Source organism: Struthio camelus, chromosome 1, assembly GCF_040807025.1.
Source record: "Struthio camelus isolate bStrCam1 chromosome 1, bStrCam1.hap1, whole genome shotgun sequence".
Lineage (NCBI taxonomy): Eukaryota > Metazoa > Chordata > Aves > Struthioniformes > Struthionidae > Struthio > Struthio camelus.
In genome coordinates this window covers 41085159-41111460 of record NC_090942.1, presented here as the reverse complement: position 1 = coordinate 41111460, position 26302 = coordinate 41085159, and the positions used below count along the sequence as shown (strand labels likewise).

The 26302-nt window shown below is 35.8% G+C and overlaps 1 protein-coding gene across 8 annotated transcripts in view; it reads right to left on the bottom strand.

Moving 5' to 3' along the window:
- CNOT2 (CCR4-NOT transcription complex subunit 2) overlaps nt 1–26302 on the bottom strand; it is a 94987-nt gene that overhangs the window by 3406 nt on the left and 65279 nt on the right. For all 8 annotated transcript variants that reach the window (XM_068935539.1, XM_068935564.1, XM_068935513.1 and 5 more), the window contains 12 exons: nt 24118–24184; nt 20643–20790; nt 19831–20013; nt 17571–17650; nt 15922–16047; nt 13377–13501; nt 11385–11505; nt 11117–11273; nt 7018–7079; nt 6871–6920; nt 5964–6064; nt 5259–5403 (listed from right to left, as the gene is read on the bottom strand). In XM_068935539.1, coding sequence (XP_068791640.1) covers nt 5259–5403; nt 5964–6064; nt 6871–6920; nt 7018–7079; nt 11117–11273; nt 11385–11505; nt 13377–13501; nt 15922–16047; nt 17571–17650; nt 19831–20013; nt 20643–20790; nt 24118–24184 — 1365 coding nt within the window. The remainder of the gene's footprint in view (nt 1–5258; nt 5404–5963; nt 6065–6870; nt 6921–7017; nt 7080–11116; nt 11274–11384; nt 11506–13376; nt 13502–15921; nt 16048–17570; nt 17651–19830; nt 20014–20642; nt 20791–24117; nt 24185–26302) is intronic.

Here is a 26302-nt window from a genome sequence, read left to right as displayed (position 1 = left end):
GTGTCTGAAGGAAGTGTTCAGTAGTTTGGGCAGTGCTTTGTGTATCACAAATTGGAAACCCCTCATTTAGAGGAAGAAATATGATTTCCTACCAAAGTTTCTTTAGAAGTACATGACTTGATACTTCTTATGGCACCAATTTTTAAAATAAATAGTCTTAAAACAGGTATACAGGATGCCAAAACAGCCTTTTTGATTTGCATTCCTGTTTCAGCAATGCTAAATTCCAATATCCAGTAGTGTATAAGAACACCTAAAGTTATATCCAACAATGCCAAAAAAGAACTCACTGACCAAATATTTGAAAACTAGAAGATAATTATTTATTACATATAGAAAAGTACTTTCATTACACGTATTTTATGTTTTTGTTTTTGATTCCAGGGGCCACCATAGTTTAGGATGTGAACAGTAGTGCTATATTTTGGGATGTAAACAGATACAAATAAAATGTAAAAATGCCACTTATCTATTGACAAACATTTGTTACATTGTTTTATTTTCCATATGGAAGTAATTATTAAATACTTTTAATTAACCAAGAATAATGAATACTAAATGTGTGTGGGGAAACACTTAGCACGTGCAACACTAAATAAATTGTTATATGCAATGAAATCAGTCACTTCTCGTGCCATTCTGGTAACTTGTTTTGACTATAAAGTTACATCAGGCTGCACATATACAAACTTTAATAGGTAAGTAAACTAAAGATAGAAGAGAATTGTTTAAGGTGATCCACAGCTTTGATAGAGTAAAATAAAATAAAAATTTAGTCAAACAGGAAGTGTTCCGAGGACAAAATATTCTGGACTGTGTTGTCCATCAAAGGAGATGGTAGAAAAACCATGTCTAGCTCTAAATTGCAAATGGGACTGGAAAAGCAGTATTTACACTGACTTAAAGATGGATGCAAAGACCCAAAGTCAAATTAGGGACTGAATTAAAATGCTATGGCATATCTTTATTAATAGAACAAATGCAACTTGCTAGCAATTATAAAAGTATTTCAATTAATACTGATCTTAAAATATTTGGAAAATCATTTCATATAGGCAGCAATCCTTACAAGCAAATAAACACTCTGAAATTTAACATCCTGTCCCATAAAAAAATTCCATCTTTTATAGATACAAAACCAAAGTATAAGGGCTTTATAATCTTGTTCCTTTAATAGGATTAACTCTCCTTACTTTTCAAAGGAGAAATTCCAGAAAGTTTACTTCAGTCAATTTATATCAGGATTTCAGTAAATGTGCAATTGTAGAAGGCATTTTGGTCTCATATCCACTTCCCTTCCTCTCTCAATTGAGTCTCTTTCATGTCTCCTCAACAGAAGCAAACTATATAGCCAGATCCTCAGTGAAAAAATCAAAGTGTCTTTAACCATACTGTACTTTCCACATGCCCTAGGATGAAAAACCATATACACAGTCATATCTGTAATCAGCATTTTCTCGCATTTTGTTTTGTTCTTAAAGTGAATTTGAAGATTTTGTCATTCATATTTTCTTACCATTTTACCACTTGCCAACATGGAATTGATTTCATTTTATTTCCTAACATTGTCGGAATTGTCCCACTACTCAGCTATTTTGATGCATTTCTTTCTTTAGTCTGTTATCTACTGTGAATGTAAAGCCTACTCTTTACTAAAGAATGTTATTTGATACTTCATTGAAAGAATTTATGCAGTCTGCTTTACTGGGATTTGTTAAAAGCAATCTCAGACACACACTGTCAAAAAAGTTTGTTAAACCACATCAGTTTTATGCTTTTACAAACTTCCTTAAGATTTAGCATATTACCCAAAGTAAACAGTTAATATCATTATATCTATCTCAATGCAGTATAACTTCTATAATTGAGTTATTAATTTGTAGATACAATAAAAATACAAGCTTATACTTGCATGATGCAACAGATCTGCAAAGTACAACACACTAAAATATGTGCTGCAATATATTTAAGCATATACAGTAGAACAAAAGACAAGTTTATAAACCACTTCAAAAAATAATTTAATTTGCACATATAAGTGATAATAATTTACTACAGATCTTGTCTGACTGCTTCAAAGCAGCATTAATGAAACCATAAAACAGCAATTACTATTGTGGCCTTCTAGGGAACTGTATTCCCAGTATTCACTAATAATGCACCTGTTATAATGAGAGACTGCAATTTACCAGGCTACTTGTTTTTTTTTAAAACAGCTTCTTGCATTTTTATTTCCTGAAACATTAGTTAATACTTCCATGTTTGTTAGAAAAAAAAAAAAATACTTGTCCATATTTTCCTTTGCATTAAAAGCAACATTTAGTCCAATACCGCCATTCTTGTTATTACTCATCCTCTTCCTATGAAACCTTAACTCCCCAAATTAGTATCAGAGCTAACATCATTAACATACAATGCCAAGACCATACTTGACACTTATCTATGTATGAAATTCTTGTTTATCACAGATAGAAACCTCTCACAATTTTTTTTCTCCAAGTGATTCCTTTTCCAAGTAAAAATAACAATTTTTCCTCAACCCCTTCTCTAGCTTCCTGTGATCAATAGTCAAATTGCCTGATGCCAAACTAAAATGAAACAGAAAGAAAATGTTCAAAGTAAATTCCAGTTCCACTTTTTATGTTAAGAAATATGTAAGCCTAGAAGAAAGGATATTGTCTCTTCCTGTGGACTTTGAAAAAGGGTGTCCTACTAGCTTGCTGCTGCAGGTGCAAAGTTTCAGAAAAGAATATCCTTCCCCTTACTAGCCATTAATCGCTTCTTAATGTTGGGAGAATTATTTTCAATATGCAAAATAGAGAGAAGGAATCAATGTAGGTCTTTGAGGCCAAAACGTTTGGAGAACAACACTGATTAGCGTCTCTTTGTCATCACAGCACTTTGAGGGATGCCTACTATAGGAAGGTAGCTCTTCTCTAAAGCAGAAGGATATGGTGTGCTAATTAACAACTGACGCACTGGATGGTGAATTTCAGGACAGCACTTTGGACACCAAACGGAGAAAATACTTCAAAAGTAAGGCTTAAATATCAAGTAGCAGTTTGATACGTTTCTACTACACTTTCAGAAAGGACTGATATCAAAGAGGCTGCTATCCTTATAAAATGAGCACTACCTTCCTTTTAGTAAAATAAATTGTGTTTCCAAATGGGGTGTAAACTCAATCTGATCCATTGATATATGTACCTAGATGAGGCTGTTATTCTTCATTAATCACTGGAACACATTTAGGATCAGATTAATCACTGGAACACATTTAGGATCTGAAGACAGATCCTACCTTTTTAAAAGGTAATTATTCCCTCTCTGAAGATCTGAAGTACAAATAAAATAGGTTTAAACAGATTCTCAGGAAACCTAAGGGAGTATACCAAATAACAAATCAATAACTCCAGTGAAGACTAAAAGTTTGCTTTTGTTTAGGCTTTTTTTTGAGGGCAATGATGTCTTTGCTTCAAGGTCTTGAAATCAACTTGCACATCTGAAAAATCATGCAAGTAAGGAAATCTTGACTGTGTTACAATCACAGGAAGAGCTACAGAGGCAATGGGTCACAGATACAAATTGAAGAGCCTTCCATAAGTTTCGTGTCTCTTCCCCTTCCCCCAGACTAAGCAAATGTACTCGGTGCAAAAAAGAATGAGCACAGTATCTAGTCATATCTAGTTACTCTAAGGGGCAAACTTCTTCCTACCCAGTGGACTGAAATGTAATATATTTATCACAGGGGAAAATACTGAAGTCTATACACTTTAATTTAAAACTGAAGGTTAAAAAACACATTAAGAGATATATATATATATTTAATAGAATATGTCATACTATAAAAATACATAGATGCAACTGGGTCACAGTACTGAAATGCCTTATCAGCAAACAATTCAAGAAATTAGGCCTCAGGTGAAGGGATTTCTGATGGAATGAAATACCTATGTGGAACTACAATACATAGTTCCAACATACAGGAATCACATCTGTTGAGTTCAAGGCTTCAAGATTAATCTGGTCTGGTTTGTTAAGTCTTCTTCAGAGAAAAGTAAGAACACGATATAATATCTACAGAATGTCTGACACTGAAGTTCTGTTTACTTTGTCATGGATGAATCAGACACGTCAGCTAAAATTTGAAGCAAATCATGCCACATCCACAAAATCTCATATAACAAAAATTAAGTGGGCAATGGGATTCTTGACAAACTATTTAACTCAGACTCCAGCTGGGTGTGACAGCTGCGTGTATACTGTGCAAATATCTTTTTGAGCTGAAGCTGAAGTCAAATGCATCACCTTGTAAGACAGGCCATTTTCAAAAGCACACACCTCCTGTCGGGGTTAGTGAATGTCAGCATTTCTCTGCTTACTCAAATAATGCTCTGGCACAGAACTACATTAGGAAATCTTTGCTTTGCTGGGGGGAGGGGGGAATTAAAGAAATCAAGATCCAGCAAGGAAAAAGATACTGTATGAGATGGTCTTAAAACCTGGAAGCTATTAAGATACTGAAAATAATTATCTTTGGAGGAGGATGGAGAAAAAACAAAGCACAGTTCTGTAAATTTCCTAAGCTAACTCTATGCAAGCCAAGGGTGAACTCTACTGACAGTATTGTCGGGCAGAAAGGAACTGATTAACAAAGTGAAAAGGGGAAAGACTGCTGTTCTTTATGTTTTTTTTTAAATGCCTCTTGGCCTAGAATATAGAAAACTAGCATCTTGAAAATATACCCTTCCTCACAAAAAGAAGTTATTTATTTCAAAGTATTCTGATATTCAAACAAGGTACAAAATTCCTACAGTGTGTTCAAGGAGAGAAAATATCTGGGGGGCGGGGAGGGGAATCTAGTTTTGATTCAAAAGTCAGATGTTTTGGCTCCCTATTTAATTTTCTAAAGCAAAATAAAATACTTGCACGTTCAGTTTCTAAAATGGCAAGAAGTAATTGTTATTCTGCAATTTGGTACTTTAAAAAAATTTTGGTTTCAACAAAACTCAAAAAAGTGACAAGTTCAACATGTCTAAACCTCCCAGTGAAAATAGGAAAGAGGCAGTTCCTCTTTTTCCACAAACAAGCCAGTGCTTTAGGGGATCTCTATTCCCTCCCACATCAAATTTAAGATAATGAACTGAAAGAGGAGGTTAAATCTGAGATTTTAGGGGAGGAGGTTGGTTTTTACTTTTGTCTTTCTAAAAATACATGCTTGACAGACTTAAAAAATCTGCACAAGGGAAAAGAGATACCTTAGCTACTTTCCTCCAGTTAAGACAGTCAAAGAAGTAATATGTTCCCCTCTCGTACGTATTGGTTTTCATTGTTGGCTCCATGCCGGGTGCCCTGGTGATCCATACTCGTTCTTCTTTGTGGTATCTCCAATCTCGGTTAAATCTTAAAATATTTAATAGGAAGGAAAAATAAATTTAAGTGTTAGTCACCTGAATCTTGACATCATTGACTACAGTTTTAAGGGTTTATCAAAACTCTGCAATGTATTCAAAACCCAAACAAAATTCCTAAGACACATACACTTGCTATCTCATACCACTTCCATACTATTATTACATCTCAACTTAATCACATACGAAACTTCAAGAAAGAACTCTGGTAAGTTCAAACAACAAACTCTTATTATTTATTGTTTTTCATTTTGCTGAAGACAGATAATTTAGATCGATAAATTTAATAACTACTGGCATTTGCATACCACTTTTTCCACAGTACTTTATAATAATGCTAAAATTACAAGAAACATGCATTTGATTTACACTGTACAAATGAAAAATCCACAAAAGAGCCAAAGTTGGAGTGGATATTTAAAAAAAAAAAAAACTTTTCCAGCTTTAGATTGACTAAAAGCTTGTTTTCAGTATTTTATTTTAACACGTATTACTTCACTGTTGCAATAGATTAAATCACATTATAAAACTGACAAAATAGTTTGAACATACAGCTCTACTGCTGCTAATAGCTGTAATACATCTCCGCCATTCATGTAATAGAGATAAAAGAGGAGATCTTCTCCGTATCGACCAAGTTTTATTGCAGCCAGCTGCAAGAGATCAAAGGAAACAAGGATGAAAAATCACAACAGATAAACGTAGTAAAACCTACTACCGCACTTAAATAATACAAAGATATATCCAGAATGTGCTTCCATCTTAAGTGTGTTGCGAATGATGGCAAGAGTAAAAAACACTAAAACAATCAATTTTTCTTGAAGTTAACCTTTCCAGCTTACAAGATCCAACAAGAAAATAAGCAGAAGTAACAAATCTGTGAGATAGAGTTTTTTCCCTGCACTTGCATGTATCTCAACCTACTTTTTACATTTACATGTATTTGCTCACTTGTACTTCACACTGTGTAAGTAGCATTACTACAATTTATCACAGTATTTCTCAATGATCCATCCTATGGAACTAAAATAAGTAAGATATTTTTCTAAATATATCAACAAATAATTTCCTATTTATGCTGAAGCAACAGATAAACGTAGAAACATCTTGAACCACTATTCTGAGCTTATCTCAAGATGAAGTATCTCAATTTAGTATGGGGTTTAAATATTCCAGTATATGGATTATAATAGATTTGTACACTGCATGAGGGGCACAATCCTCATAACAAAACATTATTTTTTAGCTAACCATGCCCATTCCCTGTTCTGTTTTCCTTTTCTAAGGGGAAAAGGGTGCATGATGCGTCTAATTAGCCTGTTAACGCACCTCTTTAAGAAACTGGGGACATCTATAAAATGTACTGTTTTTGAAGAACAATATCTATCTGAAAAAAATTTTAGAAAATTACTGGTAATAGATTGACAAAAAATATGTACACACACACACGCTTACTCACCTTATCCCTAATGTGAATGTTAGTTAAGTACTCAGATGGAACATGGAAGTCTAAAAAAGAATCAGAATTGATGCAACCATTAAGACATGTAAATGAATATAATTTTGCAAATATTAATATTGAATTGAATAGTTATTTCTCTCTTACCTATGTCTTGAGGTCGACAAGGTGATGATGCCCAGGGTGATGCAAATTTGGGATAAAGATTTCTGAAGAAAGAAAACCACAAATTAACCAAGAGAAGCCCAAATCCTAAGAACACACCATCCAACCAAAATCGCTGTCTGGGATGGGAAGGGAAGAGACAGGGAATTCTTCAGTCTGTTTTCCTAAAACAATGACATTTATTCATTTTCTCTAATACTCACAGTAAAATTGCATTTAAACTGCCACAAGAGTCTACATTATTGTTTACTTAACTGAAGTGCCAGGTATCCCAACCCTTTTTAGGGACCCAAGCTTAAGCAGTATTTCAATCTGCCTAGAAACAGCCATCACAAGCCCAGCGGGTCCTGGTTTATTAATGTATGGTTTAAAAGGCGAATAAATGCTTACATTGCCAGATTTTTAAAAACTAGCCCATAAAGATGTTATTCTTCTAAATTTCAGTGACAAGAAATATATTAGATCCAGCACAGCATGCAAATAAGACGCAAAAAATTATTAGATTTAACAATTTCCTTTCATATAGGTTTTTTTAACATGTCAGGAAAAAGGAACAACGAAGCCATTAGTTTGCTAAAGAAAATGATGAACCTTCCAACTCTACACCAATGGCTGTGATGTACGGAGGAACAATGAATTTTATAATTAACAGGTAAACAAATGGAAAAGGATAGAGCAAAAAATAATTCTGGCAGGTAGGTATAGTTTACTTTTAATTATACGTGATAGCACAATATTATGGCATATTTTGTAAATGAGCATTCATTATGGTATCCTATTAAAACCTTGCTTCATTCTAGTTGAAGTTCTAATAGCTGCTATAAAAACACTGAAATCTAGGAAACTGATATCCAACTCCCAGCTGAGCTATATGCACCACAAACTACACTCAAAGTCTTACTACAGGCTAACCACTCTTCCTGTTAGCAAGAACTTAAGCTACAGAGCCTGAAGGAAGATTTTAGTTATTTTCAACGTCGGCAGATTTTACCACTAAAACATTCTTTCTCCTGACAGAATAGATAGGCATTGCTCCAAGAGGAAGAGCTTTCCACAACTCCATCACATCATACAAGCCCTTGAGATTTGGTTTCTTCGAGCAAAGAATCCAGGATTATACAGAGACTCAAACTGCATCTCTTTATGAAGTAGAAATTGAAAGGTTTGTGGAAAGTATTCCTTCTGTGATACAAATAAAACCATTACACGTTTTTCAAGGAGGGACTGGATAGCATGCACATAATTTGACAAATATTTCAGGAAGCTTCAGAAAGTGAACGAAATGCTATATAATCTATAAAGAATTAAAAGCATTTCTCGTAACAAAGGAATATAGGCAATATACAGTCATTCTTTCAGCAACTAAAATGAAGCTTAACCCACCTATACCGAAAACTAGGAGTTACAGTGGTTAATACAAATAACGAGAAGTGTATTACAGAATTCTAAAATTTTGTTTCTAAAAGCACATTTACTATGCTAACTGTTTAAGTCAGATAGATACCTTTAACATCAGAAGTACCTCACAGGGCAGAAAAATTCAACTTTCCACATCTGAAATGCTTTTAATTTTTCAAATGGTAATTCATAAACCAAACATAAGGCAAGAGCACAGGCTGGACACTGAGGACTGCAGAGACTCCTTGCAAAACTTGTGCAGTACAAAATAAAACCAATTTTATGACACAAAACTATCTGCATTAAGTATTAATCCCTCCTTCCAAGACCATAAGTATGCTATACAGCACAATTTAATGTTAACAAGCTTTTAAAAATCCAGCTTGCTATTTTCAGCAAGCATGGTAAGGAAACGTGGCAGCATACTGTGTGCATGCATATATATATATATATATATATATATATATATATATATATATATATATACACACACACACACACACACACACACACACACACACACACATACACACACACTCACACAGAAATAATTTGGATGCTGTACTCAGGAGCTGCATAACACAGCCATTAACACAGTCATCACATAGCATGTTTAGTACTCTTGCCCACTGAAGTACTACTGTTACATAGGTTTTCCATATAGGTAGGTTAAGCTTAAGCTTCATTTTAGTCATTACAACTACTGAACAACACTGAATGAAATATCAAATCAAGTCATCAAAAGTAATATCACTACTACTATTCTGCATATCTATACCAAGAAAAAAGAGCTATATAATGATATTACATAACCGGCTTCCATCTGTGTTAAGAAACAGTGAGACAGAAGCTCAAGAATTCAGATACAGATCTACCTTAAATTCTTTTAGAGCAAAAGGCATTTTACTTTCAACTGATTGTCCTCTTATGTTTGAACAATCCGTGCAGAAAATAGCAAATGCCATTAATAGCATGAATATCCAGGCTATCCATCTTCCAGTGAGTGCTGTAAGTTCTGGAACTACCAAGGAAAAGAAGCAACCTTAGGTCAGTTTAAGTACTCTTTATGCATCCTCATTACGGCGTGGGGTGAAAGAGCCGAGAATCGGAAACTATTGATTTCAATGAAAAAATTGATCTGCGAGAGTAACATTACACCTAAAGAAGGTATTTTGTAAACTTTAACAATCTGAGTTTCACATATAACTGTACTAGAAGGCTGACTTGGGAAGATCGTTTTGAAATAAATGCCAACAGTGTAATAGCTTGACTAAGTTTTGATGCAAGCTCTATGGGAAGAATTTTTAGAAATGATCATTTCTAAAATGTTATATCTCCAGAAAGAAATATGTAAATTAATGCCAGTTTTTTCAAGATTGAGAAACCCAGAGCCACGTTTTCCACATGCATACCTTCTCACCTTGATATCCCCATTCTTCAATCTTTCCTGAACTCATGCATTCATAGTGCAGGTGCATATAAATTTGAGAAACACTGAAACCACGTGTAAGCTGTCTGTCCCCGTTTTGCTAATTTGTTATATGTAAACTTAGAAAAGCATATATTATTGTGTCAATAAGACTAATATTATGTAAATCTCTGCTGAAACAAACCATCACAACTCTCTTTTCGCAAGACAACCAAACATCTCAATTATTCCTCAGGTAACTGCACAAATACAATCCCAGTGAAAGCGTGTAGCTGCACTGCCACTAAAGTAAAGTGAGAGGTTGTGATCAACTCCTGCTTTTTCTTTGCTGAAAAATGAAAAGTTATTTAAGCAGTTTAACACATTAGTTCAGGACATGGAATTAATATAGGAAAGCACATAGTCAGGGCTATGTGTACTTCCTACCATCTATATTTTAATACAAAAAGGAAATAGCAGCCTGTTTCCCCCCCCAGACTCCAGTGGCATAGAAACTCAAAGGGTATAAAAATCTTAACTCTTTACTGTCATGATGGAAGACTCCCACTTGAAAGTCAGAGTACCAGAGATTTATCTCACCCAATTTCAGTTTTCAAGAAGATTGGCATTTTTGCCTAAGCCAATCATCTAGGTACCTTCAGTAGTCAGTGGAGAAAGAGAGGCACCCTGGGCTGGTGATTCATCCTACCTAAGTACTTACCTTTCAATGGCTGCAGTCATTAGCTACAGAGGCCTGCCTTTCTACTGCCTCTAAAGGAAGCCTAGACGACTAAACTTTGGTGAACTTAAGGAGTGGAAGTTAGCTATAAAACTACATTTTCATTTAAATTAATCATTGGTGCAGGGTAACACTGCAGACACACTGTTCATTATTACACTAACATAAATCAAATTTACCCCCAAATGGCTGTCATCTAAATGTAATACCCTAAGGGAATATTATTTGAAATATGATGTATACATAAATTTTATTAACAATATACTGTCAGTCCCTTGAAGAAAGTCCTTAAGAAGTTAAGAGAATAAGTGAAGCTACTAGGTTTACTGAAAGGTTGCAAAACAAGATCTCAGTATGCCTTGAAGCACAGTTCTTTTGGTTGTGAAGGTTCTATTTTACTGCCATTACATTTTCAAATTTTATTTGGCACAATATCTTGTGGTTTTGAGACTCACATCTGCTAACTAAGCCTATTATTACAAATGCTAGCATAATAAAACCAAAACCGAAGACAGTACTAAAATCCAGAAACTTACTCAGGAGAGTTGAGATTGAGACCTAGTGTTGTTAAATCACTTCCTAATGCAAGATGTACCATTCCCGGATCTGTCTCCGCTGCCCTGATGAATGTTAACAAGCCAATCATTCCAAACTGGTCCGTCACCATCCCTTGAGGAATGTTGGTAACCCGACCTAGGCAAGAACAACAAATTAATTTTCTCCTTTCAGTAAGTGGAGAAATCAACAAGATGATCAAAAGGCCTCCTAAAACTTGTAAAGAGGTAAAAATGGAACCGCACATACCATCAGGTAACACTTGGATCCCTTTTTTCTGCTGGTTGTTGTTTTGCGTAGTTGAACTTTTATCTCCAGGAAACTTGGGCCCATCTGTGCTGGATGATGTTTTGCCCGATGTATTCAAATTCTATTAAAAGTAGAGTTAGTATGATGGAACCAATCCAAAAATGGAAGAACTGATTAACCGTATCTTTGAGTCAAGTGCTCTACAAAAATCATAGGAATTGTTACACAATTCACGTATAAAACATTTGATATTTTAATATATATTATAGAACTCCTAAGCTAATTCCATTATTCAAATAATTATATGTATCATCACATAATTAATTAAATCTATGTGCTGCCCATCATTCAGTTTTTGCAATGGGAAGAAAGGGAAAAGGGATTTGCGTCATTTATCTGACATCTATTATACCACAGTTTATGCTTGTGCATAAGGGAATATTCAGAAACACTAAGCACATGCAAATGCCCTCATTTTTTTAGGATTTACGTCTAAGCAATATGTCAAGCCACTCTAATACATTAGGCACTAAAGTGGAACAAAGCTGAAACCCTCCTGTTCTGTTGAGAAACCTTGGTTAATATTTACAACTTTCTAAAGTGTACCTCCCATACAGTGAGCTATTAATGAGCCTACAGCTTGCAACCTGAAAAGGGTAAGGAAACACTTCACACCTGAATTTGAATACACAACGGATATCCAAGTGCCTGTGGCTAGGGGATATTTTGGACTCCTGACGTCATGCGTTTTCCCAATACAGTCTTGCTCCTGCAGCCCATGACACTCTTTGATGCAGCAAGTCAGTAATAACTCAAGCCAACTTCAGGAGCAAGCAGCATACAATTGGCACACTTGCAACCATTAGGAAAGAGATGTGAACACTACACGTGGTGAAAAAAAACTGGGATTGCTCTCCAGGAGCCCATATCCTGACAACAGATAACTTTCATAACTATTATTTATTATTCTTTAAACAAGCCCGCAGTAACGCAATGTATTCACATCTACTCCTTCTTTCATTATTGTACTCAACTCTAAGTGTATCACAACTTTCTTTGCAATATAAACACAGCAATGGCATTCGGGGACTGCGCTTTCTCTCTCTTCTTTTTAAATAGTTACATTTTTCAGTTTTCACCATGAGTTTGTAGCTGCATCTACTACCTACACACTATAGTACTCATGCCACTCATGCAACTCTTTGCAATAAAGAACAAAACAATCATGCACTAGAACATCTTGTCAAATATTGTATTAAAGACTGTTCCTCTGCCATCTAAATTTTAGTGTATTCACCTTCTTTTAAGCAAATTTTTAACCACAAATCTTTCAGAGAAATCAATGGAAGAAACTTATAATCTTAGAATTAACCTATACATCTAACACGTAATAATTACAGCAAAATTTAAGATATAATGCTTACAATTAGTCTACAACATACCCATGAATGCAGCGGGCTCTTAAAATGGCTCTTTCCCTGTGCCTTCATTCCCCTACCAAGAATTTTACCTTAAAGTGATATTATACCATCTAATATTTAAAGGATTTGACAGCTTTGAAGAAAGATGTTAAATTGAGTAAGTTATTACTACTGATGAGGGGTGCCAGCAACAAAAAAATGAGTTAAGATTGGTAGGAAAAAAAATTAGGAATTGTAAAAGTTGAATAATAGTTCTAGAAACTAGTTTTGACGCATTCGTGCAAGTCCCCTCCCCCACCAGCCAACATATACATAGGATGCACGGAAGTTTTATGAAATTGAGAAAGCAAGGTCACACTGACTGTTGGGACAAAAAAGCTTCCTGAGAAATTCCATTCATATAGCTATGTATGAAATGATGCTTATGTACATTTTTGCACCAAATTAAGAAGGGCATATTTGGAGAGCTTAAACTATAAATATATTCAACTGGCATTACTGCCCATTTTAAAATATAATTATCAAAAAAGAAGGAACAATGAAAACAAGTGAAGCTGTGATGTTTACTTACAGATTTATTGTCATCATTACTTGATGTTGGGTCTTTGTAGCTAGAGCCTGGTAATGCCGGAAAATCTTCATTGTGTATTGAAAAGTCCTGGGACTGCTCACTTGCTGGTTTTGTTACCATTCCAACTATCACCAAAGTGAAAGCAAATACATCATTAACTGACCTCTAAGGAAAGATTTTTCTGCTGTTCATTTTGCTTACTGTTGGTAATACACACAATTTTCAAAGAACAGCTAAAATAAAACAAAGCACGTTCATTTAAAACTTCCACATATATTGGACTAAAATCTCTTATTAAAGTATGAGGTGAGAAACATATGGGGCTAAATTCATACCTTAGAGAAATCCACTTTAAGATTGCTTTAAGAATTAAGTCCACTACTTTTACCATGGATAGCACCTGTTTTGAATATTTAAAGAATCAAAATAGTATTTATAGACATCATTAAAGTAGTATTTAAGGAAATCCACTGATGAAGGAAAGATGTGCTATTTGTAAGATTATAATACATTTTTCCTTCTTTCCCCTAACCGCATGAAGAATTTCTGAGCATAATCTGACTAGAAGCACATGTTACTAAAAGATACCCAGCTAACTTGTAACAGAACGTATTGCCAATGAAATACTTGCTGTGACATATAAAGTAAGAAAACTGAAAGCATTTAGCCTGCAACTGTCAGTGCTCTGACCCTAATTTTAAGAAGTAGGCCATTCACATTGGAACATGGACTCCAACTACTGAAGAGCAACATTTTTTTTTTTTTACTGGCATAAAAAAGAAAAACCCACATGCCCAAGGGCAAACATTCTTTGCTGAGATACAGAGAAATAATACAGTGATTTGGCTGCAAACCTTATAGCACTAGAATAAGGGAAGATAGGAGGTGGTTTAGGACTTATTTTTCAAAGACTCTTTAAAAAAATGTATCAGATTTAAAATGGTTCACTAGCTGACAATTTATATCCTTTTTCTTATGTTCTGAAGTTAGAGGTCAGAGTTCCCTGTTTTAGAAAATATACTGAGTCGATCTTGTTTCTCCTGATCTCCCTTTTCACCCGGAGTTATTAGATTTCTTCCACTAGATAAAGAAAACTGATAATGAATTATGTTGCATATTCTCATTCTACCTAAAAACTGATTGAAGTCTTAAGTTTCCTAAATAAGATAAGCATTAAGGAACTATGTCTCTGCTCAGAAATTCAAGCCTTTTTTTTCTTGACCTTAACCAAAAGTGCTCTCTACTTTTTATTGCTGAAGACAGTGGCCAGTACATCCCCTTCCCTTATTTCTTGATTGTTTCTACCCTGACATACATTCCCTACATTAAGCAGATGCTTAACATAACTTTTCAGACAGATAAATTCCCTTCCAGGTTCACCAAATAATCTTGTGAACAGCTACACTAGCACCAAAACGTGGAAATGGTGTAAGCACAGGAGCAAGTGACCACAGACTTTTTATGCAGTAGTGCTGCTGAAGGTGAAACTGCAGTCCCATAACCATGCTGAAAGCACATCAGTGTGATCCTCTAACCTTCCTACCGCCTATCCATTTTCCATGCATTCTCCTGTTTCTCTTTCAGAGACACACACAGTCTCACAGAACTACAAGCCGCATTAGCTCTCCACTCAACGTGACTTTCTATGCCTTTGTTTAGGGAAGTGACTTGTGCCTGAGTCTGGGAGTACTACAGTTTAGCTGTTTACAGTTTAGCTGTTTCTCACAGCTATCTTAAGCAGAGGGCAGTGGTTACACCCAATCCATGAGGCTACTTTCTCCCGATAATGCGCTATCTAGTATTTCTCTCCAATTAAAATAGGAAATATCTTTGAAAAACACTAGCTTTTTCAGCTGGAAAACATAAGCCTTTCTAGTTGCAAATTTCACAAGCATCCTAAAAAGAACTTCAAGTTACAAAAACAACTTCTGAGAGTAGCTGATGCAACAAGCTTTACCAAATCTGCTAAAGCAGTAACAACAAAGTGCTGAATGTTAAATTTACCTGAATTTTTTCAGGTAAAGTTTCCAACTGTTCAGCAAGACTTACTGAAGACAGACTTCAAATCTGACTGACATTAGTTCATTTTTTGAAATCTGATGCTCATCATAAAAGTGACAATGAACAGTTCCAACAAGTACTACAAATGAACAAGGGGTATATTTACAACTGCTGGCTTTTTACATTGTAACATCTGTACTGATCAAATATTATTTCTAAAATTTTCTACTCATACCTTGACAATTTTTGTATATAGACATTTAAAAAACAACCTAATGTGTAAGAAATTTTAAAAGGGATGTGCTGCTGAAGAAGTAAGCATATTATCCAGACTGAAAACTCCAACAACTTTTATTCAAGTCAAGATGTACCTAGAATAGCTGAGTTGAACCTCCAATCACAAAGTCATGGACCATTTATTTTCTAAGGCTTAGGAGCCCAAGTGTCTGGCATTTCTGAAAAGGCTACCTACTGTCTTATGAACAGCAAAAGGTGAATCAAGCAAATACTTGCACTCAAAAAGACTTCAAAAGTACAGTCATACCATAGGGTGCCCTTCCAGCTAAAGGGTTTATTAATGGAGTCGGATTGCCACTTCCTTCCCTTCTGTTTCTGTCTGCTAGTGCTGGAAAATCTGAGAGGTCCAGTCCTGTCACATTTTCACTTCCGTCTACGATAAAAGCAGATATTTTAAATTCCCTTAAGCTTTTTATTCAAAGACCACAACATATGGAAAAATTTCATTACATGCAGGACAACTATCAGAAACATTTTCCCTCTTCATATTGAACTTTCTACAACAGGTAACACTCTTACTACAATAACGACGAATAAATACAACCTCAGCGTTATGAGGTTACGCTGAAGAACACTGAGATGTTTCTTTTAAAACAATTCCTAGTCAGTAATATTTAGTGACAAGGTCTGCTCATGTTGAATTAAACACTGCACCTCTAAATTACAGACAGCCTATCGCACCCACAGTGCTAGGACGGGCAACCTGTTTAAAAAGTAGGGTGCTTTCAAGAGGAGGTTTCAGAGAAGAAAACCTGCACTGGTAGCAGCATCGAGATGCTCTTACGTCCTCAAGAAAGACCCGGCGAGCTCAGCTGCCGAGCTGACGCAGCACGAGTTACGTGGGAGCATTTCGTGCTTTGCAGCCCAAGGCTGTGGAGGGCCCCAGGGAAGCAAGCATGGTGCTGCAGGGTGCCACACCGTCACTCGTGCCCCGGCCCTCCTTCCGCCTCATGATGTCACCACGGCCCCCCACCCCTGACCCTCCTTCCGCCTTATGATGTCACCACGGCCCCCCACCCCTGGCCCTCCTTCCGCCTTATGATGTCACCACTGCCCCCCACCCCTGGCCCTCCTTCCGCCTTATGATGTCACCACGGCCCCCCACCCCTGGCCCTCCTTCCGCCTTATGATGTCACCACGGCCCCCCGCACCCCGGCAAACCCCAACTAAAACATTTTCCACACAAAAATATCTGTGTGTGCGTGCGTGTCTGTAACTCAGTGTGTGTGTGCGCGTGTGTCTGCCCGTCTGTCTGTCACTCACTAAGTTCAGGCAGAGAAATAATCCTCAGAGCTAAAAACAAAAATCACAACTGAAACAACTGACTAGAAGGATCACTTCATAAACTGGCTGCTCAAAAGGAGTTTGAGATTTCCAATACGTCTGTAATAGTCTCACAGAAAGCAGGTGATTCTTCCCCCCCCCCCCCCCCCCCGATAAATAAACAATTAGCAATGGTTTCCCTTGAACTATGAAGCTACTGTGCATTTCTAACTGACTAGCTATATGTTCTTGTGATTCACAGAACTGGTCTAAGGAACGCCTTTACTTTGTCTTCACACATTTTAAATACAATGTCAGGAAGTAGCAATAACTAAACAGCACTGTTCTTACGTTATTTTACATAATTAAAAACAACAACAAAAAACTTATTTTTCCATAGAATCTTGGAACTAAACTAACAAAATATTTTCCCATATTAAATTCAGGATTAAAAAGCATAGATGTTACCTAAGAACATGTAGAAGTGGTCTCTATTAAGAGCAGTACTTCTATGCAACAACTGAAAATTAGGACAAAATTGCACTCAAACGCAGCAAAATACTTTCAACCAGTCTTATTCAGTCAAAAAACCCCTCTCTACTGCACTTTAAGATCTATATACATCAGACTCACCTGTTCCATTGAAAATGTTACTTGATAAGGAGTTATTCATCCCAAATGCCTGATTTCTGTTCATTCCAAATCCAGACATACTGTGAAAAAAATCCAAGAAGTCAGACAAAGGGAAGAACATACTTTGTAATCTCCAGTGGAAGACATTAAGAGAAAAAATTAAGACACAAATCATTTCAGCAACCCACATTAGCCTAAATTCAATTTTCACTTATTTCTCTTTATATTACTGACAATTATGAGCAGCAGCAAGCACTGCTGAATCAAGACAACTTGAACAATTTTAAAATAACTGAATTTTTTAATAGTGACAGTGCCTTAGGCATCTGCTGATCAACAAGTTATGACAAACATTTTCCTTACTGAATAACACATAAACGAAACAGTAGTAAATGCAACAGTAGAAAGCCAGACTGTAATCCATTCATTGCAGGTGATAAAATGGATCACAAAAGTGATCAAGTTTGTCATGACTCAGTTGTAAGCTGAACAGTTATCTCGAGCGAACATCACAATGTATATATGGTGTCACCATGGGCACAGAGACGCTCATCTGCCATACCAAGACACCAGCTAAATTGAAGCTCTATATAGTCATGTAAAATTTTTTTCAAAGCATCTAAATATTAGACAGGATTCTTGTGGTCTAAGAAACACCCTCACAAATGATCCACTCTATCCTGTGCAAACTGAAGATGTTGAGAAGCCAAAAGGTAGCCCACAGTTGAGTCAAATTCAGAATTTTTGCCCTGTGCAAAAATCACAACATTCATTTTTCTTCTGTAACAGGATGGAAGTTGGTGTTTTAGAAGTTTCTGTGAATAAAAACGCCAAACATATTGTCTGAATGGAAATGTTATCTAAATGGACGTTTTCACAATTGCAAATCTGATGCATTTTATTTCAGTTCAAAATAGCCCCAAATCCTTCATTTTGGATGGAGACAACAAGAAAGGGAATAGTCAGTCAAGAATGGCCATATTCTGCTTTGCTTCAGCAAGGTGAGGTATTTGAGAGATATCCAGATCTTTGACACTTCACCTCCTTGAAGAAATAGGTTTCTGGCATCTCCTGCGAATTCTAGATCTGGTGAGAGCACAAACAGGAGGCCATCCGATCTGGAGGGCATCTAATCTACCCATCTAATCTAATTTATGCTGTTTAGGCTCCAAAATACATTGAAATATTAAATTCTCTTTCTAAATTATCATCTCCTTTGCTTGCTACTGTATATCACAATAAGAAAGGCAGATTCAATCCAACTGGTGTGCATGACAAAGTCTTCCACATGCCAAGAACATAAACTGCTACTACCGAATTTCTGTTGCTGCCATTAAGGAAAACTTTTCTATGCCTCTATCATTAAGTTAAACTACAGAACTAAATAGATTGACCAAGTTTCAGATAACTGTGACATTAGTTTCCATCTTCCTTTAGGCAATTTGTAAAATACGGGATTGGAATTTGTAAAATATGGGATTGGGCAGATTGGGCATCTGACTGCCCTGAGCTTATTTGTCCTCAGTGTAAGAGATAGTCCTCTAGGAAGGGCCCCTGAAGTGTGGAAAAGGAAGAAATTGGCAGCACAGGGATCAGGAGGTTGTGAAATTAAGCACAGGAAAAAAAAAGTCAGCTGTGCAAAGTTGTGACTACACACATTAGACAGAAAGAACAAACTTCTAACTAAAAGTTGATCAATATAAACTAAGCATAAACATAGTAACAGAACACAAATGAAAGCTTAATGATTGTGGGCAAGATTTTACCATCAGCAGAGTCAGAAAAAGAGCAGAGGTGACTGAGACACTTTTGGCATCAAAATGAGGGCCAAATCTTTAATTGAATGACAAGCCTCTCCACACTCTTCTACTGTGACTGAATTAGTTAACAATTCTTACAGGATAACTATTGCATTACTAAATCTTGCCTTACTTCCTCCCAGATTCGTAGATGAATACTATTAAAATGACAGTGTATACACAAAAATCAAGACATGTTTCAAAAACTAGGAAACTCGCTAGAAACATCATGTACTTTAAAGAAGTGGCAGCAGAAATTCAACAGTCAGATTGCAGCTCAAGTCCTCAAAAAGCCTGTGCAAACATTCAACGCAGCTTCAGAGTTTACTGCCAAGAGACTAAAACACACAAAGCAGCACTTTCAAGCTTTAGTCTAGTGGATTAAAAAAAAACTAGATTTCAAGAGAAGTATCAAAACACAGCCATAGCTGTAATGGGATGGTCTGACTAAATAGTCTCACCTGTTCACAGTAAAAGGTTGTCGAGAAGGTTGCTGCTTTGGCATACATATTATGCTTGGAGAGCTTCTGTTAGGGCTGCCTAACCCTGAACTGCTCATGCTGTTTGTCCTGCTGGGAATTCCAATGCCCTGACCAACTTGGGAGTGGTTCATCATATTCCTAGGATTCATAGGCAATATCCCCCTGAAAAAGAAAAAACATCCAAAAAAATGAATCTGTACAGTAGCATTTGGTTATTCATTTAAGTTGTGTAGGACAGACGTTTAGCTGTTGCAACTAAATTCGTGATTAGCATCAATGCGGTATGTATGGCTCATTACATCTCTGTAATTAATGCAGTTTTTTGACTTCTTCAGAAATACCGGTTGGCCCATTACATACTGATCAAATCCTCGGTCAGGTTTTACATAAATACTTAAGTATTTTGCATTTGAAAGGGAATTAGTTTTTGTTTTTTTTTTTTTTTAAATGAATGCTTCAGACCTACTACCTTAATACCCTAAACTGCGAATGACATGAATATAAACATTTTAATCACACATTTACCAGAACAGCCAAAAAACCAGTGTCTTACATTCTGAAGCAGAATTTGCCAGCAGTTTCTTTTACATACAAAAATCAAATACTGTCTTACAGTTAAGTCCTATCTTACTGTTTCACAGCATTATTTCCCCAACACAGGCAGTGGTAAATAACAGTTATTTTTTCTTTATTAATTAGACTGTAAAGTAGTTGAGGTAAAATATGCAGAACACTTCAAAAGTGCTCTACAGAAAGACACCATTGCAGAAATATTGGCTATCAATAAATACCTGCTCGGAGATGGAGGCGTGTGAAGTGACATTGTTGGTACCCCTGTTGTTGGCGTTACGTGGCTCGGTAACTGAGTGCCTTGTGATAAGCTGCGATTTAACTGAGGGGTATTGTTGCTCATTCCCCTCATTGGAAGGCCTAGTGCACCTATTGAGAAAAAATTCAGAGGGGTGGAAATATATAGCAATCAGGAACAAAGTCTTATCCAGCTGGTGTAGATGGAAACAATCTAAGCTGACAACCTTACTAAAAAAAAAAATGTAAAGACCGAAGGAGAGTGCAGTGTAAAAACTAAGTCCTTGTTTGCCTAATGGAATCCCAATTATCTCCAATATAGTCCCCTTTTTGTTAACCTTTAGAAAGGCTCTTTAAGAGATTTCTGTATTTGAGTCACTACTAATTTCCGTATTTGAGTCACAAAGTTCTTTCCTTTGAATAGGGACTGCAAAGGAAGAGTTTAGGTTTGATTTTTTTTGATGAGGACACACAAATCCATGTGTTATCTCAGCAAACTGGTGGCATTTTTAGAAAATTAACATCTTTACTGAATAAACAGATTAACTGCTTTTGCATAAACTGGTATTTATTTGGCCAGTATTTAGAACATTACTCTGTCTCATTAAAAATGAAGCAAATATTTATTTAAAAAGAAAATCATGCATATACAGCTCCCCATAGCACTGTTTCTAGAACAAAATACCTTTTTTTAGGAAAGTTCTTTGTAAAGTTTAAGATGCTTCTTTGTGATAAAGGAACTTCAGTGTCTATGGTCAAGTCAGATCTAATGTTCTGAGTAAAGAAAGCAAGTAGGATTTTAACTGCCCTCTATTAACCATTAAAACATACAGATGACTTAACACTGTGATCAGAAATATTCTCTACACACACATTTGACTGTGATAGCAGAAAATAAGCCTTTTAGTGAGGGGAAAAAATCACTTTAAATAAAAACAGAAATATCCAGTTTGCTGCCCTGTCTGAAAACCTATCTGAAAATTTATGAATTTTCTCATCATTCGCATATCTTTTTCTGTATTTATTAAGTTTTAGACTTGTCCAAAGGCAAGAAAAAGCCATTCAGTGCAACATCTGAGTAGAAACAAACTTGGCGCATAAAATGTGATAGCTCCAAATAACTGTTTTATCTGTTTAGCATCAGGCTGCTGAGGTAGACTCACAGTCAGAATTCAAAAAACTATCTTGCAGATAAGTTAAATCAAAAGTTATGATGAATCAGCAGTCTCTGACGATAGATCACCCCGTCAGAAGAGCTGAATATGCCAGTGTAAAAGACGATTAAATACCAAGAAAGCAAAGAATGAATAGGCTATGTATGCTCAGACTATTACTATGGACATCATCTGAAGAAACTTCAAAGATTTTAAGCTTCCACACTTTGAAAACCGTTGTTTGTGCACTGATCTATATTACAATTCGCAATTCAAGACTTTTGCGATGAGAAGTTTTGATAACACTCAAATTTATTCCTATACATTCAGATTAAGACGTAACGTGGCTCACTATAACAAGCCTCGTAAGACTTCATTAAATGCCGATTCTATTAAGACGTTCACTGTAAATAGTTTGGCAATTTGCTGCATCAGAATAATTTCAAGGAACATAAATATATATTACAAATAATATTTCATACTGATTAACAATTAGGTGGAATTTAAAATTTAAAATGGTAAAGGAAAAAACATACACTTACGAGCTATACCCAGCACACTGGGAAACACGATTACTGTATTCAGGTTAACTTTGTGCAAGCATTCATTCCAACACAATCAATTTTTAACTGATGGTTATTTCTGGTTGTTGGCTTTCTTTAAATTAGTCTAACTGTAACAGCCTTACTCATTAAAAATTCTATATGCTCCGGATGGCAAGTATGGGCAATTAAAAATATTCATTCTACATAAAGGAAAATCTTTTTCTTATGCTTCCTTTTTCCACTATCTATTTGTTTTTCCTTCTTTTAAGCAGAGACAAGAGCTCTCCTAGGCAATTCTGTAGACTGATCAATAAAGTGGTCAATTTTGTGCCTAGAAATTGACTTTGACTATGGTGATTCCACTCTGTAACATGCCATCTTGCTAACTGATCGACAGCTACCAATGCACAGGGGCATTACCAGCTTCGTTTCTCCCCAAAGTATTTTAGTTGTAACATTGTCCCCAAAAGAGCACATTTCCCCCCTCCTTCATGATATTTGGAAGGAAACGAACCCTGATAATATTCACTTTCTTTTAGCCATGTGTGTTTCCATGTTAGAAAGACTACATCCTAAGCATCACCTCCAATTGACTGAATAAACTCGATGGAAAAAACAAAGTTAACCTTTAAAGAAACAACAAATTCAACTGCGATAAACAGAATGAATAAACTATTTCAATAAGTGTAGACAGTACAGCCTGAAAGGTTCAACAGGGCCAGATTTGGGGCTAAGAAAACCACGAGCCAACCAAGAATCTCAAACTAGCCATCTCAATCTCACCAGCACAAGGAAATAGCAGTTGATTTTACATGATTGCTCATCAACAGCCATTGAGATAGACAAAATCATTATAATTTTTAAATTCTATGAGAAGAAAGCCTCAGTAAGTTCTTACAAGAATTATGCATCTAGGAGGCAAAGCTTTTATTTTGTTCAGTTAAAACAACCCACACTTGCTAAAATACCCTGAAGACACTTTTCCTTGGCATCTGTGTCAGATGCACTTGGCTAGAAAGTTACAAACATTCACAAGAGAACAGTGATAGAAGTGATGTTCACAAACTTATTTTACTTGCATAATTATATCTAACTTGTATATTTGGAGTCACTCTGGGGAGGCACCTGTCAGTCAGCTACAACTTCTTAATGTTAGGCATCTAACTTAAGTAGTATGACTTTTTCTCTGTATGTCGTCTTTAGCAATATTAGACACAGATTGGCAAATACAGAAATTTTTTCAAGAGGTGGAAAACAGCAGCACAGCAGGAAACAATCTTATTGGCATAAATCTTTTCCAAACATGAGCTGCCAAGAGCATAGACTAGATTTAATTTGCTGCCATGCAGCATAAAATATCAGTTATAATTTAAGCTGTTTCTTCTACTGCTCACCAATAGTACTTATTTTTCAAAACTAGGCTCATCTTGGCCTAGCCCAGTTTCCTTAGAGAGTCATGGTTAAATCACGTACATTCTTTATATGATGACAGATTATAATTGGGATTATATTTGGATATTTAACAGCGTCAGTATGTGATACTTTGCATACTAAACACTGCAAAAATGCATACTAAGCAACGCAAAAACACATCCTCCAAAAAAACAAATAAACAAAAAAACCCACACTAATAAGGAGACATGCGAGGTCTTCTTTACAATCAGCAAAAACCAAAATGATATGCATGTTCTCTGTCCAAAGATCATTAAACTAAAACTTTTTTAGAATAAAACAAATGTATCAACAAAAATAATTCTTACTTTGTTGCCCGTATAAACTTGCCCCAAATTGAGACAGCTGACCTGATGTTGATGGTGATGCCAGCATCTAAAATGAAGAAAAAAAAAAAGGGAAAAAAAAGTTATCGAAGATATAACACTATCTTGCCCCGAAAGTTTTTAATAGTATAATCATTTGCCAAAAAAGCAAGTGAAAACCCCAACTCGTTTTCAATGAAACCTTTCAGATACTCCCCAAATTATCTGTATAGTAACAACTGTAACAGAATATTCCATGCCAATAAAAGTTAGGAACTTAGGTGTATAAAAATAACTTTCTTTTACTTTTGACAAGTACCATCAGGTAAGAAACTACAGAAGTAATATATTTCAGATTTTCTGCCCTTTCAGCTAAGAGATGTGGCTTTACAGGAGAAGAAATACTCAGTTATTTAAATCAGATACAACTTACTTCCCCTGCAAAACATGTATCATACAAGCAAATCATAACCATTGTTAAATGTAATAACTGCAAGTGTTCATATAATTAGCTGCAAAAACAAAAGGTGGAAAACGAGTGGCTAGGTAGCAGCAGTTCTATAGAAACAGGTATGCACTTTAGAAGAGAAAGGAATATGAAAATTTTGACATACCATCAGAAAAGCTAGCTTCTTGCTCGTACATGCCATATAAACAGGTAAGAGAAAAAAGGTCAGATGAAGTAATCCTTCCCACTTTACTATGTCAACTTCTGGACATCAAATATTATCAAATATTCCCATTATAACCTTCTTTGCCCATTTTTAGACACCAGCAAAAAAAATATGACAAACTACAGAGACTCGGAGAAGAGTAACAAAAAAAGGATCTAAAAAAAAATCCCACCATCTATGAAGAAAGATTGAGATTTGGGTTTGTTTACTACAAAAAGTAAGTGACTAAGAAAGGAATATGACACCAGACTTCAAATCATCACTGTAAGAGGAAAAGAATTAACTGCTTTCCATGCTGCTGCAGAAAGGGAAAAAAGTATTAATGAATTTAAGTTGATGAACAGAAGATTTAGGCTAAATATCCAGAAGAACCTTTGCAATCATAAGGACAGTTAAGCACTAGAACAGATTACCTGGCCTCTTCAAGCAAATCTCAATCCCTGGAGAACAGATTAAATGTTTGTCAATGTTAGGTATAACCTTTAGAGCAAGAAGGTGTATTGACTTGATCCATCCAACCTGCAATGGAACGTGCTACCCATAAACTTACTGATCCATGGGCAAATATCTGCTTGCTTACTACAGTAGTCTGGTCTTAGACTGAACTGAAGAATTGTTTCAAGGAAAGGAAATGGCTGAATTCTTACATGTAATGGAATTTTAACCTTTTCCAACCGGAGAGTAAAGAATTCAAAGAGAATAACTTTTATTGTAATAAACTGTAAACTGTTTTGTTGACTTAATCTAGACAAACATAGAGCTCATACAAAACTTGACAGATTGAATCTATTAGCTAGCTGTCTATACTGGGGCCAGATCTAGATAGCAGAAGTGAGAAATAAGACATGCAGGGTAGACACCAAATATCAAAAGTACTTTTGATGGCTGTAAGCTGCATAAATTATTTGTTTTTTTTTTTTTTTAAATACATACAGAAGGCATGAGAGGAGAAATAAAAACAGACAATTACTACAGGCCAGCGGGAAATTTATGAGAATGAAAAATACTATGTATTCACGGACGCTTTGAACAACCTACATATAATAACAAACAACCACAGTAATGAACATGCAACTCGCCTATACAAAAGGTCTGAAATACTAAGACAACAACTTCCTGCAGAAAAAGTATAATTAGAAGATGTGCCCAGCTGGATCTAAATTCTCCTTACTTTGTGAAGAACTGGCAGTGAACAAAAAGATCATTTAAATAGCTATTAGCTACTTTGGTTTAGCACGGATATAGTGAATTCGTAAGCCCTATCTACATCAGCACGTAATGCAGCCCAAAGAGGAGAGGATTTGTGCATTAAAAAAAACAAACAAAGAAAAACATGCATGTATGCATTTCTAACTAGAGTTAGCCTCATGTAATACCCCGACTGCATGCAAAGTTTAGAAAGGAATAGATCTTCCACTTCATTTGGATCACACAGGAATTGAGTTCTTTCATATCAAGACCGATCTGCAGCATGACCAATCAAAGCGTTGTGAAAGGAGGAGAATCGGGAGACA